At 41.0% G+C, this 18,033-nt stretch overlaps 1 protein-coding gene and 1 non-coding gene across 4 annotated transcripts; one reads left to right on the top strand and one right to left on the bottom strand.

The window, feature by feature from the left end:
- Positions 1-1,492: 1,492 nt before the first annotated feature.
- Positions 1,493-17,316, top strand: LOC144653838 (prestin-like). Of its 3 annotated transcripts, XM_078513944.1 has the most exons (18): positions 1,505-1,540; positions 1,639-2,021; positions 6,241-6,351; positions 6,930-7,135; positions 7,633-7,797; positions 8,799-8,951; positions 10,163-10,245; positions 11,075-11,222; positions 11,323-11,433; positions 11,522-11,599; positions 12,104-12,199; positions 12,551-12,657; positions 13,107-13,176; positions 13,484-13,714; positions 13,824-13,967; positions 15,277-15,331; positions 16,076-16,200; positions 16,765-17,316. In XM_078513944.1, the coding sequence occupies exons 2-18, from the start codon at positions 1,718-1,720 to the stop codon at positions 16,801-16,803; spliced, it is 2,226 nt and encodes a 741-aa protein (XP_078370070.1). In that variant the 5' UTR covers positions 1,505-1,540; positions 1,639-1,717; the 3' UTR covers positions 16,804-17,316. The 3 variants fall into 3 exon arrangements, with proteins under 3 accessions (XP_078370068.1, XP_078370070.1, XP_078370071.1); XM_078513942.1 differs by having other exon boundaries at positions 1,493-2,021; XM_078513945.1 differs by lacking the exons at positions 1,505-1,540; positions 1,639-2,021 and adding an exon at positions 4,182-4,534.
- Positions 14,387-14,507, bottom strand: LOC144655745 (U5 spliceosomal RNA). The gene has a single exon (XR_013571201.1). It is a non-coding gene; the product is annotated as a U5 spliceosomal RNA (small nuclear RNA).
- Positions 17,317-18,033: the final 717 nt, after the last annotated feature.

Below are 18,033 nucleotides of genomic sequence, written 5' to 3'. Positions count from 1 at the left end.
ACTTGGGACATTTGCCCAGCAAAATTAAGATAAAGATATAGGAACGAACATTTCGCTCGCATAGCTTGATTTCTCGGTGGTGTTTTTTTTTCTACACTACAAGCGTTCCAATTCTATTGACATCAGCGGTTGAAGTCTCACTGAAATAGCCGGCGTTCGATCTCAACATATTGAAATATAAAAATTTACCGTTGCGTTTGTTCAGCCTTTAAACTTTTAAATAAAACGGCATACTGACTTTAAAAAAAGAGAAAAATAATGGCTTCCATTTGGATTTGAACCAACGACCAAGGCATACACAACTTCTGTATAAGTGTTTTCTACCAACTGAGCTATCGTAACTTTGTATGGTACATAATAAATTATTTTGTTTTGTATATTTTAACTGATATTATATTTGGACGCGCTTTAAAAAAACATGTTTAATTACTCGGTTATGAGTAAGCAAAACACTAAAAAATTGCTTTGTTTTAGTTTGTCGTACAGAGATAATTTCCACCAAATTTATGCACTGCATGTCGCAATAATATTCAAGCGTAGCGAATGATTTAAATTTATGCAATTACAGAGCAATGTATGGGCGCGTTGCACAGAATTGCTTATTTCTCGACTCTTGAAAGATCCACACCAAAAACAAAAATGTAGGGTTATTAAGAGTCATACACAGATACTTCATGCCAAATTTTAGAATGAAAGGTGTAATATTCGAGCGAGAATTATTTAATCACAGCGATGATTTACATAATTACAGAGCAATGTATAGGTACATCACAGAATCGCAAATTTCTCAACTCTTGAAAGATTTTTGTCAAAAATCAAAACGTAGGGTTATTAAGAGTCAAACAGAGATACTTCGTGCCAAATTTTAGACTGAAAGATGTAATATTCAAGCCGTAGAATTATTTAATGGTACTTATTTCATTATCAATTGCAGAGCAATGTGTGGGCACGTTGCACAGAATCGCAAATTTCTCAACTCTTGAAAGATTTTTATCAAAAATCAAAACGTAGGGTAATTAAGAGTCAAACAGAGATACTTCGTGTCAAATTTTAGACTGAAAGGTGTAATATTCAAGCCGTAGAATTATTTAATGGTACTTATTTCATTATTAATTACAGAGCAATGTATGGGCACGTTGAACAGAATTGCTAATTTCTCGGCTCTCGAAAGATTTTCATCAAAAACAAAAATGTAGGGTTATAAAGAGTCACACAGAGATGCTTCATGCCAAATTTTAGACTGAAAGCTGTAATATTCGAGCCGTAGAATTATTTAATCGTACTTAATTATTTAATTATTTAATTTTATTTATTTTATATCTTGTTTGTGTAATTATTTATTTATTTATTTATTTATTTATTTATTTTTAAACACAATTTTTCGATCGGATTCTCTAATAATCTTTACTTTTCAACTGAATGATTACCCTTTTCAAATGTCTTCCATGTATGGGGCATGTATCAGTTATAATTTACATTCAAATGACTTAATTAAGTGTTTGTTTGTTAAGAGGAATCATGGCCCGAAAGCAAATATCAGGTATTATAAATCTTACGGGAGACAGTTTCGGACCGTAATTGACGACTAAAAACGTCATCATGAGCGCGAATTATATTTAACTTCCTTTGTTTATACAGAAACATGAATACTGGCGACATCTGCTCGATTTCATGGATCGGTTGCTGTTAGTTTTCCGCCGAAGCTTTACAACACGCAATGGAAGACATTTCACTGTGTTCGGAAAAACTCGACATTACAATCGCGCGAAAAGTTTACGATGAAACCTTTTTCACATCAACACATCTCCCCTCAAGTACTGTGAAGTCCGCGAAAGAGAAAGAGTACTTGCAGACTGTTTATCGAAAGCTTCCCTCGTGTAAATGTACTGCGTCTGGTTTGTACTCTCTCCTTAGCCGGCTCGCTCCGATTGTTCGCTGGTTGCCAAAATACAACGTAAAGAAAGACTTGTCGGCTGATATAACTGGAGGAGTAACTGTAGGAATCATGCATATTCCTCAAGGTAATATTAAAAATATTTACTGAGATATAAGCCCATAAATAGTGAAATAAATAGAGACTGGTCACATTTTATTTATTTATTTTTATTTTGTTTAGTTCAACCGTTCATTGAACGTGATTGAACAGAGAACCTTAAAAATTGTAGAATTCGGCTTAGTTTGTCAGAGCTGTAACATTTATAAAAGCGAACTACATATAACAGGAAAGTTGGCAATTTTCGTGATATAGACGTCCATTTCCCTGCGGTTACAATTTGGTATTTTTTGTCATTATTATAAAGAATTTCATTTACATTTCAATAAAGTTGTTCAGTGATTTGCTGATGGCGGAGACGATAAAAGAATATTGGCACTGAAATTATAGTTAGTCGTGTCAGCTTTTGATATTGCTTGCTTAGCTGAAGCACTGAACAAATTTTGATATTGCCGAATCATTGTCGGGAAGCAGGTCTCACTTAACAAAAACAAAGACGAATTGCAAATTGCGTTTATTGTTCACAATGTTTCCCGTTTTTGCCTCATTTGCATTTGAGAAAGATGTGATTTTATGTCACGACCACAGTACAAAGAAAAATTCCAGGCTGCCGGCGGGCATCGAAACCTTGACTCTCCCCACACCGGTCGGAACGTGCGATCAGGCGCTCTTTTTTTCGCGCCAGAAAAAAAAAACATCTGATCGCAGGTTATTCAAATCGATGCTTTAACAACCACTTGAGCACAGCGAAATAAGCCACGATTATTTGCATATTTGAAAACGCTTGATTTGTCCCGCAGTTAACTGCATGGCTCATCTTTTGTTTATTAAAACTGGTCCTCTCAGATTGCCCTGAGTGTCAGTAAATGCTACTGCTCAGCCGGCTGGCTATATACCATCGTATAGCATACGACTTTCACTGTTTGGGGCAAAAGGTATAAATTTTATAATCTTTTTTTTAATTTTTTCTATTATTTGCAGCAATTTTATTCGCCAATTAATTTCCCTAACTAATGATTGGTTCGGTGGTATGAAAAAACCCACGAAACGCTTTTCTCAAATAAAAGTAAAATTTCTTTGATAATATTGGCAGGCACTACTCAACTCAGATCGTTAGCGAAATACCACTGTTTACGTAAGCAAACTTTTTAAGTGCCAATTATGATAGATGGATATAATTGAGTCACGTGATGTTGGTTTGGTTTGACGATGGCCTTTGCTTTATCCAAAAGGAGCGATCGTCGACACTCGTGCGTTCTTGTCGACTCTCGTGCCGTTCTCGTCGACTCTTGTGCCCACGTCGCTCTCGTCGACTCTCGTGCGCTTTAGTCGACTCACGTGCGCTCTCGTCGACTCTCGTGCGCTCTCGTCGAATTGGATCGAAACCTGCTCAATTTTTTCGAAAGAATAGTCAAGAGTTTTCTCTCGTTTAGTTCAGATGCTGCGAGAGTTGAAGAAAGTTTCTCTGCACGTCAGGTGTCTAGTGCAGATCTCATCAAAAACTGTGGGTGACCTATAAAGCGTTCGCATTTATATATCCAGAAATAATTTCTTGATCGGCCCTTTTTTTTTCCGGCGTATACACGCATGCCATTTTATTTCAATTGGTCATTTGATACAAAAATTGATGTTGTCTTATCGACTGACTATATTTTAATTTTGCCTTTTGCCATGCTAAATGGTACTCGTCATCAAACGAATATTTGTTAATGCTTTGGTACTCAGCGGTGTCCTCTCGGTCTCTCTCGCCGCTGGGTGGCGCGACTCGTGTTCATTCGCACAGTTAACATCTGGAACAAACTTAACAATAATTTTAATTCCTTTAAATCGACCCCTTGCTTTAAATGTCACCTAAAAAACAAATTAACTACTAACTTTTTAAAATGAATATATAGTATTGTACTATTTTTGAAAAAGGAACATTTTTAATAATGAATTGTTAAGCCCCACTAACGGAGTGTCAATGTATTGTCTCTTTGTCACGTACCCGATGTGTGGTCACTCGTGTCAAGGAAATTAAACTTGTGCTGTTATTCGGATCTAATAGCGTTACCTCTTGTGAAAACCGTATACCTCACACTCGAGTGCTCATAGGTTCTAAAGTGACCTCTTTGCCTTAAAATAACCCATGCATAACGCCTGGGGGATGTTGTTATGGTGCCTTCCACATCCATCACTAGGTTCAGACAGAAGCATATGCTTGTAGCTGATGGTGGTTCAGCAAATTATACCGTCAGTCATTAATCGAAATGGAAGCAGCCTCAATTTATCACCAAAAATCTGACATAAATATTTCACGGACAGTTTACGATGAAACCTTTTTCATTGCAACAAGCTGGAAAGAGTCAGCAAACACGGAACAGTACTTGCGCACTGTTTGTACAAAGCTTGCTAAGTGTTTGTGTTCCGGGAATGGTTTGTACTCTCTCCTCATCCGGCTCGCTCCGATTGTTCGCTGGCTACCAAAATACAGCGTAAAGGAAGATTTGTTGGCTGATATAACTGGTGGAGCTACTGTAGGAGTCATGCATATTCCTCAAGGTACCGGTTTGTGTCTCTATGTACTCCGGTTAGCCTGAATAACGAGGGGGACATTCAGGGGTTTGCGGTATCGCGGTAGTCAGATATCTGCGAGTTGCGTATTTTTAGCGCTTTGGTCGACGATGGTCGTGTAAAATCCTCGGTTGTCCGACCATTTTCGGGTTTCTTATCGTTTATACGGAAACAAACTGAAATCAACATGCAACCTGATAGTAAAATCCCCCAGCCTGTTCACGGCTAGCTTTCAATAAGAGTTTCGGTGATTTTGTTTCGTTTCGCTCGTTTCGGTGGTTTCACTTTATGAGTTTGGGGTTTCAGTATATGCCCAGCGTCGCGGAGGGCTTATATTGAAAAAAAAAATTGCCTTTTATTAAAGGTTTATCGTTCTTAACCCGTCTAGGATTCCTCAGTCGTAATTATCCTAGCTATGTTTGTTTACTAATCGCTTCTATGGTGTTCAGGTCTTGCGTAAAAACCTTTATTGTGGGATTTCTTTCATTCTGAAAGATATCGTGACATGATTCCTTTAAGTAACTTTATAGTAAGCGGCAAAGTAAACAGACGTCAGTTCCGAAATTATGCGGTGTGTTTACTTTTTCAAATAATTTGCATTTTTTACAGACAATTAAATCGACACATTAATGGCCGGTCGTCATGATCACGCGGAGACTAGCAACGCTCACAGTTAAAAATCATATTGTACTTCACAAGGGTTCCACTCACCAGCAAAAGTGTGCGCTGGTTGCTTTATCGTTACTTTTATGGCGTTTTCCCCGTTGAAAACTATTATTTTAAGGTTTCATTTCCTTTGAAAATATTTTTTTTTACATAATATGACCTAAAATATCGGGACACACAGTCGAAGCTCTCGTAAGCCTGGTCATGCAATTATTCCAACTTAAGGCAAAATTTAGAATGCGAGTGCTGGTTGCTGCTATGAATGACCACTATAGTTTTCCTACAATGTTGTCTATCTTTTGCTTCCTGGTTGTCTTGGAGGATTTTGACGCATACCGATCAGCGAAGGTTGATGTCACAAAACTGTAACGAAAAGCTACGTCTAGCTGCTCTCTGACGCAACGCGTCAATCGCGTACTCAGGTGCTCTTTTTGGCGGGAGTTCTCTCTGGACATAGGCGGCGGAACAGGGGGGGGGGGAGGTGGGCTCTAGTCCACCCCCAAACAAAAACTTTGAGGGGCTTAGTCTCCCTCCCCCCACGTTTCAGTGCCGAAAGTATTGTTAGGTTTATCAAGATATTCAGTCTTGTGATCTTTTCACAAATCGTTTCGTCAGGAGCGTGCTTGGCGAAATAATATGGTGTAGAACGAAACTCCTCTCCCCAAAATGCTACCAGGAGAGGTCCCAAGCTGTAAGGCTGCTATTTGTCATTGCCTGTGGCATCATAGTTAGTTACTAACTATAGTGGCATCGCCGACTTCAGAGCGTACATTTTCTGCCCTCCGAGGACTAAAAAAATACCCAAAAAGCACGATGAAGCAGGATCGTCTGAACTGTCAACTACGCAAAAGACATTTTCCGCCCCTAGGGGTGGAGGTGGCACTTAGCTTGGTGTAAGATGAAGACGCCCCCCCCCCCCTCCCGTTTCAAAACGCTCCGCCGCCTCTGCTGGACCATAGAAGAGTGAAGGTTTTTAGCTGCTAAAAACTTCTTGTCGCATAACTTACGTCGGCATTTCTATTTTACAGGTCTGGCGTTTGCTCTGCTGGCCTCCCTGCCTCCTGTCACGGGACTTTATACCGCTCTAATACCAGTGTTGGTTTACATGATTATGGGTACATCACGACATTTGTCAGTAGGTACGGTACAGTTTATTAGTCGCACTTATGTCCAGGATTGAACGCAAGTATTGTTTAATTTAATAGGTACTTGATGTTTGACTGTGTTATTTGACATTTCCATATTACTTCATAATTGACAAAATTTGGTGTGTTTTGGTGAACTTTTGTTAATGAGGACACTTTGTGATGCCTGTCACGAGGAAGGTGCATCTCATTGGTGTTCAATCCTGGACATACCGTATTCCGGTTCCCCCCCCCCCCCTTTCCCCCCCGTTGCCCTCCCCATTCTCCGTTGCCCCCCGATTCCCCCTCTCCCCCGTTCTTGTGCGTTTCTCTTCTCCCTCCGGCTCGTTTCGACGTTTCCTTCCCCCTCCCTTCCCCTCCCCCCACCCACCCTACAGTTTTGCCCAGGGCTTCCGATCTACGGTATCTGAAGTAAATTATTTCCTGAAGGAGGCCAGTGAAACAGGTCTAAACGTTGGATTTTAGAAGATCGTTTTCAACCTCAGAAAGATCCCGAAAAAAAAAGGACGTTATTTACTTTATTTTAAATTTTTTCTCGATACTGATGGGCTTTTGCTGTTGTCACGTGACAGGTAGTTTCGCGGTCATTTGTTTGATGGTGGCGCAGGTGGTCGACCGTGAAGTGGGTTCTCTATCATTAGAACCTAGTCCTACTCCTGGAAATGTTTCAGTGTCCAGTCCTACTCCAACAGATACCAGCAGTGGCTTATGGACACCCATCGAGTCAGTGAAAATAGAAATAGCTATTTCCCTTTCGTTGCTTGTCGGCATTATCCAGGTGATGTATTTCCACGAACTTTATCTTAGATCATTGGTAACTTATTTTCACCCCGCCCAACGGTCCCCACCTTTTCTCATAATCTTCGTGAACCGGCCGTTGTACATAAGGCAATGACCAATAACGGTAACTACCAACTCATGCAAAACGCTTGCCCATAGAATAATTGTTAATTAACCTCTGGCGGCTTACAACGCAATTCTGTCACAATTATAAACAAAATGCGCAGTTTCATTATGTGTGCTCAAGAAAAAAAATCCCTTGCGAAAGGGAAAGGTATTCGGGGTAGAAACCTTTTTTAACGTTTCGCGCCCCATAAGCTGTATAAGTTTTTTTCTCGTGAGTAAATAAAAGTTGCATTTCTTTTGTAATGTTGTTGACTTACAACAGTAAGTGCATTTCACAACTTTCTTTCATCGATATCGTACACGGTATTTAAGTTTTTACATCTAAAGATGCCACAACTGAAAAATAACCAGAAAAACGCTTCTCCTTAGGTTGCTATGGGAGCGGCCAAGCTGGGTTTTGTGGCGACGTTCCTGTCAGATCCTCTGATCAGCGGTTTCACTACAGGGTCAGCGGTATTTGTGGTGGTCAGTCAATTGAAGCATATCCTTGGACTAACAATTCCGCAGATCACGGGACCACTTGCTTCGGTTAAGGTACGGACCTGCAGGGCGTTCTGGGGCCCATTTCTCGAATGTCCCGAAGGACTATTGCACACGGGAAGCCATAGCAAAATCTCAAACCTCATGTTTTCAGGGCTCACTTTTATTCGCATATTTTTAATATGAACAGAGGTTTCCTTCATACGAAGTTTCAGGCCTATAAACTTCTCTTTTTTTAAGATACTGATAACTATTTAACAATCGAGTGTTTCTGTCGGGCTCGGCTGATGTGCCCCGCTTTGTGTTCTTAAACAAATTTGCCGAGGCGGCTTCGGGTGCTGCATCATTCGGCTGCCGATGTTCCGAGACCTCTTCTCTTCCCCCCCCCGCATGTTTTCTTTTCGGTCTCATGCCGAATCAGCGCCCCCGTGTGTGCTCGCGCACAGTCACGGGCGGGCACTTCGATCCGGGCATTTCACGGGAGGGCGTGGCGTGGCCCTCCGGCGACGCACATCCGTCGTCCCATCGATCGGAGAAGTGTGAACTATAAGGGCCCAAATAGATTCCTTTCGAGAAACAGGCCCCATGAATGAATTTACAGTATTCTGTTTTCTCAACGGTCAGCTGAAAGTTTGTGCTTAGTTGTTTTTTATAGGTGATTGGTGTTTTCCTTGGCTACGTTAGTTTGATACTGCAAGGTTATTTAGTTGGACTTGAATGTTGATTTGGTCTTGTTTCAATTTTTTTTAACTTAGCGTCCCATAAATAAGCTGGCATCTTAGTTCCATTTTCATAGCGTGAAGTGTCTAGAAGTGTTGTCAATCCCCTCTGAACATGTCTGAAAAACCGGCAATTTTGCCAGGTTTCATTCCAACAGTTCTCAAGATTTCATTTATGTTCCAGCAAGGCGGAGAATGGCATTACTAAAGCACTTACTATCTCCTCTTGCCTAACAAACACATCACAAAGAACCACCAACCCAGACCCAAGAATAGAAGAAAATAAAACGCCACCTTTTTCAATGAATAGTAAAATGTATTTTTTTTTGCTTTTAGATCACGATTTTTATGCTAAAAAACATCACTTCAGCGAACGTTGGAGCCATTATCACTGGCGTGCTCTGTCTTCTGGTGTTGATTGGACTAAAACAAGTAAATGAGAGATGCAGAAACAGATTAAAGATTCCTATACCAGCGGAACTTCTTGTGGTAATAATTTTTCATTGTTGGGATTTCTTTGCAAGGTGGTCTCTCTCTCTCTCTCTCTCTCTCTCCCCCCCTCTCCCTCCCCCTCTCTCTCTCTCCCCCTCTCTCCTGCGCAGAGACTCCTTCAGTGGAGAGGGGAAGGGGCAAAAAATCACGAAAAATGAAAAATTGGGGGAGCGCAGTGGACAAGGGGAAAGGCCCCCGCGCGCGCTTTCGTTGCTATTCTCCCCAGGCTCCGCAACCTCTCTTTTCACCACTCCCCATTCCCCTGCACGTACAAAAAACGAGGCCTTTGCGGAGGAAAGAGGGGTGGTGTCGTGTACTTGGCTTATTCTAAAACACATTAATTGTTATATTGTTGTTTAAAAGACAATAGGGGAAAGCCAGTCTTCAGCTCTCCAGTCGCACTTTTTGTTGAGCACGTCGAGAGCCCGACGTTTTGAGGACGCAAGAACAAATGCCATTTCAGACACATTTTCCCTTCGGTTTCTTTTAGCGCAAAATATCTTTCGCTTAACCCAGATTCTCCCGTTATAGGCACAAAAACAAAGGGAGAATGCATTTAATTCAACTACAGTGGAACCTCGATTTAACGAACCTCTATATAACGAAGTCCTCGGTTTAACGAACGATTTTCTTCAGCCCGTCCAAAGTTACAGTAAAATGTATGGAACAGGACCTCGATATAACGAACCTCGATATAACGAAATCCTCGTTATAACAAACACAATCCAGGGACCCAAACATAAAATGTACCTCGATATTACGAATAAATGTCAACACGCAACAAAAGATGAATGTGGAACAGACCAACAAAGATGAGAATCCTTTAATCCTGTAACAAGAGACTGAACAAGTTCAAGTACATATGCTCATATTTATGTGCATATATTAGGCATTATAAATGTTATTTTCAGAACTCGTCAATATCCGAAAATGCTGGGTTCGTATTGCAGCGTAAAATTGTTAAAAATTGATTAACTATACCTCGATATAACGAACATTTTGGTTGTTTTTCCGCGAATTCGTTATATCGAGGTTTTCGATATAACGAACCCTCGATGTAACGAACAAATTTCCTCAGTCCCTTGGCACTTCGTTAAATCGAGGTTCCACTGTAGAAAGGTCATATTGAATGGTTATGTGCTGGCAATGTATAAGGAAAGACTACTGTTAAAAACAATTTTTTTTGTTTTTGTCTCTTCTTTGGACAGGTGATAGTTGGAACTGCTATCTCGTATGGTGCCGCAATAAATGCGAATTTCGCTGTATCTATCATAGGAGAAATACCAAAGGGGTAAGGCTACTGTTTTTTTAACAATGAATTCTAGATTGCAGTTTTTACTTTCCGTCGTAGTTCGTGAATCGAGAAGAAAACGAGCGGGAAAAATAACCGGAAAAGTGACTCCCCGTCCCCAATTTTCGGGCTTCCATTTTTCAGGCATCGCTTTTCAGGCTTCTGCTTACAACTCTTTTTTAATGAATTATGAGGTCCACAGATTTCTATGAGGGAATAGTGAGTCAACGAGGTCAGCCAAATTGACTATTCCACCCCTCTGTAACAGAACCAGTGGAATCTTTAACTTCACCGGGTTTTCGGGAAAAAGTCACTGGGTTGGCCAATTTTCCACTGGGTCGGCTTATTTGGGCTCGTTTATTAAATAGGTTTATTCAACGAAAGTCACACCGCACAGTCACTGGGGAAGCATAAAAATAGGCGGGTAAAATCAAAATATTTGCTGGGTACCGGGGAGACTAAATTTTCACTGAGTAGGGGTAAAAAAATCCACTGGGTCGGGTTCCACTGGGTCTGTTACAGAGGGGTGTACTATTGCTCATAGAAAACGAGGGCGAGAAGTCTAATTGTTTTAGTAGACACACTAAAGGATTGCAGTCCAAACCCTACCAATTTAATTTGATGTAATTTTAAGCCGAAAATTGCAAATACTTTTCGATTTTAAGAGCAACAAACGCGCTTTTGTGTTCTACCAGCGAGTAAAAAGACTTAGAGTGGAAGAACTAAACAGATTCGTGAAATTTCCATTGGAACACACTGAGTGTCTACTAAGTTAGATTCAACTGAATACTAATTCGTCAACACTTGATGCTTTTCTGTTCCATTTTAGGTTGCCCCCGTTGAGTGTGCCATCATTTTCACGACTATCGAAAATTTTCCCAGACGCCTTTGTTATCGCAGTGGTGATTTTTGCCACAAACATCTCACTGGCGAAGATGTTTGCTAAGAAGCGAGGCTATTCAGTTGATCCGAACCAGGTTTGTTTAATCTGAAAGTGTAACCGTTGTCAAACTTTCTAGTTGAGAAGACTTTTTTTACTTGGTCGCTAATTTTTTTTTTCGGCTCTTTCCATTTCAGGAGCTGATATCGTACGGAGCAGGAAATATTGCAGGCTCGTTCTTTTCTTGTTTTCCGATTTGTAATGCGTTGGCGAGAACAGCGGTCCAGGAAAACCTCGCAAACACACAGGTAATATTTTTAAAACACTAAATGACTTCAGACGGGCTGTTGTAATACGCAAAACTTGACTCTATTTTTATATTCCTCTATTCCACAGCTGTGCAGTGTGGTTGTGATTGGTTTGATTCTCCTGGTGTTACTCTTCATCGCGCCCCTTTTCTTCCATCTTCCCAAGGTAAGGAACATTGTTGTTGAAATGAACACTCAAATCCTAATACCCACCCCTCCCCTGCCTATATTTATAGCTACTCACTCGATTTGGCGCAAAATTTATGATCTAATTGAATGAAATTCGTAACCCTTACCTGTACTTAGTGCTTGCCCGCGAGAGAAAGAGAAAGACTTGAGAGGCTGGGGGTCGGCTGGGATACAGTTTCTTGAAAAGTTGACGCTCTTTTCACCAGCGTAGGTCGTGTTTCCACGTCCAACATAAGCAGCATTTTGTACCCGTTTATACGCCCAGTTCGTGTCTTATTTCTGTTTTCTCGTATAATAGCCCTATGAGGTTTCCGCGTCGTATTTCGTTTCAACCGTAAAGCCTCCAACTTGCATGCCAGGTAAACAACATGGCTGCATCTCCTCTAGGTCACGGCGGGCGCATTCTTATTTATAATTTCTTTTTTTTTTTCGTGTTAAAATTAACTTTCATTGTTCATGCATATTTCTTGTATCTTTCTAGGCCATCTTAGCCGCAGTGGTGATTGCTAATCTCATTGGCCTTCTCAGGCAGTTTTCAAGGTTAAAAGACTTGTGGAAGATACATAAACCGGATGCGGTGAGATACAGTTTTGTTACATTTAATATAAGTATCTCCCAGCGAATTTAAACCAATCGATTTGTTTTTTTTTTTGTTTTTTTTTTTTCAAACCGATTTGTTTAGCGTCCTGTTCCCGTACATGAATTGTTGATTTTTTTCTTTGCAGAACATTTAAATTCAGTGAAAACATTTTATGCTAATTTTGTTTATGCTACGTTGCAACCTCACTGACCGGTTAAGCGACATTCGTGGGCTCCATCGAGTTTTAGCAGTCAAATTTCACGTCAGGAATGGTGAAGGGAGACACGACCACTGGACAAACTGTTTAGCACGTCAATAATGCGTTTCTTTTCTTTTGCGTTTTTCCAGGTAGTATGGTTTTTCACCTGTTTTGGTGTGATACTGCTAGGAGTTGATGTAGGATTGGGTGTTGGAGTGATTTGTGCGTTGTTTGCAGTCGTTTTAACTCTCTCCAGGTAAACACCTCTTTGCACTTTGCCGAATTTAAAGCCAACTCTAAGTAGAAATTTCCGTTACAGTAAGCGACTAGGAGTATTTCTGTTTTTCCCTGAATGGGATGCTCAGTCCATCGCACTGTTACCACCAACATTAAATTCGCCGGTACCCATTTAAACCCCCGGGTGCATGACACGTAGAGAGGCACTACGAGAGTAAAGTGTCTTGCCTGAGAACACAACAGTGACCCAGGTCACCCAGGTCAGGGCCGGTTCGAACCCGGACTGCTCGATCCGGACTCCAGTGCGCTAACAATTAGGCCACCGCGCCTCCCACGGACCATGTTATACGAAGCATATGTTAAGAGTTGGTCGTCTCAGTTCCCCGTAGGGGGAAACAAATGTTTAGCTAGCTAGAGAAAAGTATGCTGCCCCTTTCAGTCTAACGTTTTGTTGTATTTTTTTGTCAGGTCAAAACACTCCATTCTTGGAAAAGTGAAAGAAACCGAACTGTACCGTGACATTAAACAATGCCCTCTGGTATGCTCTTTTACAAACATTACGCTTATCTTTGTAACTGACGATACTGAATTTAAACGTTTTTAAGTTTTCTCGGCTCGCGGAGTGGGGAACTTTTTTATAATGAATCGTGCTTAGGAAATTATGCTCTGGGAGGCTGGGGAGCGGAAACTGTTAAGCGCGCGGTGGACGACGGGCATTAGCCTGTCTCTCCTTACGATTTTAGTTTAGTCTTCCCATACCCTCCACGGAGGAGAGGGGTAAATTTTTGTTCAGCGTCAATGGTAAAGACAGAGATGACATGTATACATATATTATCTCTTTATAGGCCTTCGAGGTCCCTGGAGTGAAGGTGCTGAGACTTGAGTCTCCTCTTTACTTTGGTAACGTGGAGCGTTTTAGAAGTGCGCTTGTGGCCGCCGCTGGCCTGGACCCTAGTACCCAACAGCAACCGCGCAAAGAGGTCAAACTTGCTAATAATGACTCTGACGAGAAAGACGAGCTACTAGAGAATGAAAACGGCGCGGACTCTAACTATAATGGAGAGATCCCTAATGGAGTAAGTAAAAAAAAAAACAAATTCTTTTTACATGTACTTGTTCTCGTAACTCTGTTGCCGAATTTAACTTCCATGCATGAGACTCTTAATCGTTTGTGTTTTTAAACAGAAACTGATGCCAATGATAAACGGAAACGGACCCGTGACAGATGCTGTTGAAATTGAGGAGACACAAGATCGCGTTCACACTATTGTTATCGACTGCAGCAGTTTTACGTTTATTGATTCTGTGGGACTGCACGCGCTACCATCTGTAAGTATGAACAATGCAACCTTACTTTTCCATCACGAGTTGAGGTCTGTTCATCGCCTTCATGATAATGACCGGCAGTAACTGAAGCGTTCGAAACATGGTGCTTTATATCAGATTTTAGTAGGAACTCAGCCGTGTTCTATTGGAAATCCGCGAATCTGATTGGTTTTCTCATTGTTTTCTATTCGCTGAAAGAACACGATCGTGCACGAGTTGCTCGTTCCTCGTTAAGGGTACAATTTTTCTTGATTTTTGGTTTAAAAGTACATGAATTGTAGGTTTTGGACTGCCATTCTTTAGAGTTTCTACTTAATCTATAAGACTACTCGCGTTTGTTTTCTGTGAGCAATAGTCACCAGGCCTGCTTCTCGTTGATTATATACTGATTTTCGGGCTCTTCTTCTTTCTTTTAAGTTAGGAGCCCCGCCGAAAGGCAGGGCGACGAAAAATTAGTCTATAGACTCATTCAGTTGTTCTCCTCCACGGAAATCTTTAGTAAAAGGCGAAAGATTTATGCGTGTTGAAGGAAAACCAGAGTTGCCCACAAATGTAAAAGCCAGGCGCTTTGTTGAATGTCACGCCACAAAGCATGTGGGACAATTAATCTTATGACTTCCTTAAATACGCATGCGCAAATAAAAGAAATGCAAATTATTATCATTGCAACTTTTGTATGGATTTCCATTTTATTTTGATAAATAATGTCTTCTCACTCGATGAAAACATCACGAAAGTGAATCACGAGTTTGACAATCCCGTTTACATCTTATCACGGCAAAATGCAGATAGTAGATGAGATCCTTTTATAAAGTGACAACACTGCAGACATTTTGTTTTATGACAGTTTTTAGCGTTTTCTTTCACAAAATCGATTTTTCTGAATCGAGCTGCGTGACTTGTTGAATTGCAGCCGCGGGTGCAAGCGTGGCCGAGTGGTTTAGGGCGCTGGTATTGTAATCCGTGAGGTCCCCGGTTCAAGACTTGCCCTGGCCACTAGCTGGATTTGTTTCTCGGCTGTCCCGAGTTCAAATCCTCGACCACGCTTTCCCCCCCCCCCCCCCCAAAAAAAAAAAAAACCAAAAAACCCCCCGTATATAGCCAACTGGTCTGCCTCCTGCCAGTTGGGATTTTTAACCTTGTTATGTTCATTTCAAAATATTTGTTTCCCTCCTGCCTTTCAGTGGTTTCATGCCTGCTAAACTAGCTATCTCGTAGAGATATGAAGCTAAGTGCATGACCACTATGAACACCATTTAATTTTTTTTAAATTTTAATTAACAGATAATTTGTTATGTTTTTACTATTTCAGCTCGTTACCGAGTTTAAGAAAGCTGGAGTTCATATACACTTGGCGGGGTGTTCATGTGAGTATTTCATGTACTGCAAAATTCCGATAATACCCTCCCCGCAATCTTAGACGAATCTTGATAGACAAAAATCTCCTTCAAATAAAAAGCCTCCAGTCGATAGCCCTACCCCGAATGTAAGCCCATGGGCTTAACTATATAATTAACTTTAGCTCTCCAAGAACACTGAATTTTCTACAGATTATCCAGCCTCCGGCTGTTGGAGTTATTTTGTGGAACTTAGGGGTATCGATTGGTCTTTGCGAGCATGCGAGCACAGCGTTTTTCTTTGCAAGCACGAGCATTGACATAAGTTAGTCTTGCCAGCAACGAGCACTTTTCAAAAACTATCTCTACTAAAAACCGAGCATGCAAGCACTTGTAAATTTATGCTAGCATGAGCAAACGAGCATCCATTAAAATTTTGCGAGCATTCCGTGCAGAAGCCTAATTTTTCGAGCACTGCAAAATTTTGATAGACCATTCATGACCCCTGATCTTGGTTTGTGTTTCAGATCGTTGTGTTTCGAGAGTTTCAATATGCAAAACATCTTATGTGCACCTAAACATTTCTTGACGCTATGTCCCTTCCAATATAAGCCCACCATTTTAAAAACACAAAAAAATCTCTCCGAAAATGAGCTAACCAAAAAGCGAAGTGTACAAAAATTTGCTCAAGATCTATTTCCACTAGGGTTTATTGGCACTAGCCGATAAACAATAATTACTAAATTTCTTTTTTCCCAACCGATTGTTTTACAGCAAATCTAATTAGGAGGCTTGCAAATTCCTCTGGGAAGGCCGCCATAGGCGCAGTTCCACGTCACGTGATGTTTCCATCAATACACGACGCTGTTGTATCCGCCGTTCGAGCACGTGACTATGCGGTAAGATAAATTCTCACAACAAATGAAAAGTAAAGTCATAACATAACATGAAGGGAAGGAGGTGGGTGGGGGAGAAAGAATATAGGATAGAAGAACCCCTTTATGGTTACATGATGGCGGGATGGGGTGGGGGGGGGGGGGGGAGAAAGTAAATTTAAACTTCTATAGATCCACTGCAACATATTAGTTTTGTCAAGAAGGCCATTAAGGTAATAGGTCGTAGGTCATAGGAAGATTTTCAGTATGGGATCAATCCTTCTCGATTTTTAGAATGTCGCCTCCATGATGGCAAAAAAGGTATGACTTGACTTGCGCGTGACATTCGCGCCATTTTAGTGACCAGCTCTCGCGGGGTCATAAAGCTTTTGGGATTAGGGATCCACAGGGATCCACCTTGCATTTTCCTGCTTGATCATTTATGATAAAGACGATTTAACAAGTTTTTAAGGAAGTAATGTAAATTATTGAAGATCAAATGTCAGGATAGAATACACTGATGCTTCATGCAGCAGTGGATCTAATTAAAACAACCAGGCAAAATCAGGTTTTTATTTTTTCTGGTAGATTTGGACGGAAGATGTGGAAAAGGAGACGTGTTTGTAAAACTTCACAGGCTTGACCCAACTGCCACACGCCTTTTCTCTTTCTGAAGACCGAGTTGCTGGCAATTCCTATTCATCTGTTGGAACTGGACGCTACTGTGGCGCCCGAGGGATGCGCGAATAATGAATGGCGATATAAAACATAAAGCATCAGTTACTGATCCATGGAAAATTAAAGTCACATTCTCCAAAAAGGATTTTTTCCCACAAACTGTTACTAGTCATCGCACAATTAAGCAAACGGATTGTATTGCGATTTCAAGCATTTTATGACCCCAAGAGAGACCCTCCATACCGCACTCCTGAACAAAATAACGAAGCCATGCAAGCTAAGGAGACGTCTAACAAAGAAAGCTAATTGTTTACATATACTTTTTGGCTTTTTACCTTGCCCCTTTCAGTCCTTGCAATTGGCGAAGCTGCAAGAGAATCAGAGGCCAGTGAATGAATTTTGTAAGTTTAGCAGTTGAGTAGAATTTTGTACAAAAGGAACATTTTGCAGTATATATTTTGTCATCTTAATACATTGAAGAACTGTATTTTATTTATCCTTTTTTAATAAAAAGGAAAGCGAATTTGTAAACAAACGTTGCCTAGTTGTTATAGTTTCTCCGATTTCGAAATTTGAGCTTCTTTTTGACACACCTTTCTCTTCCCATGGGACACCTAAGGTCTCAACCTACATTACCGCCCAATTCTGTTAATGCACTTCGGATCCAGGACCCGGTTGCAACTGTTCTCTGTAGTCCAAAAGAGTTTTTCGCAACGGCATTGTGTGTCCCACAGTTTTCAAACCACTTTCCGCTGATTTATCCACCATAGGGTGCAAGAAGACCTTCGAGACAACAAGGAATGGTTGCAGAAAATTCTACTTATTCTTAAGTTGCTTCATGCAACCGGGCCCTGAAGACAGCGTTTTGGCTCACAGACTCCCTCGAGGTTTTGACAGTAAGTGTCATGCTACCATCCATGGAAAAGTCCTCCCTCTAGTGACCCACAATATTCCACTGCAAAGTTTTTGTTTCGGTTTCTGTGGTCATAAATTGAGTGTGACTACTACCCCCCTCCCCCTACCCCCTTGCACACTTGCCATAGACCCTACCTGCCAACTTGTTCAGGGTTCCTGCAAGCTCTTTACAGTTACCCTAGCTGAGGGTCTGAATGGGGCTTAGTGTTAAGTGTTATTTGCCCATAATTTTTAGTGTTTGCTGTTAAATTGGCCAATTTTTTT

The sequence above is a fragment of the Oculina patagonica genome, chromosome 5, assembly GCF_052425735.1.
Source record: "Oculina patagonica isolate OP01 chromosome 5, crgOcupat, whole genome shotgun sequence".
NCBI lineage: Eukaryota > Metazoa > Cnidaria > Anthozoa > Scleractinia > Oculinidae > Oculina > Oculina patagonica.
The sequence above is the reverse complement of the archived record's forward strand: the minus strand, read 5'-3'. Positions and strand labels throughout refer to the sequence as shown.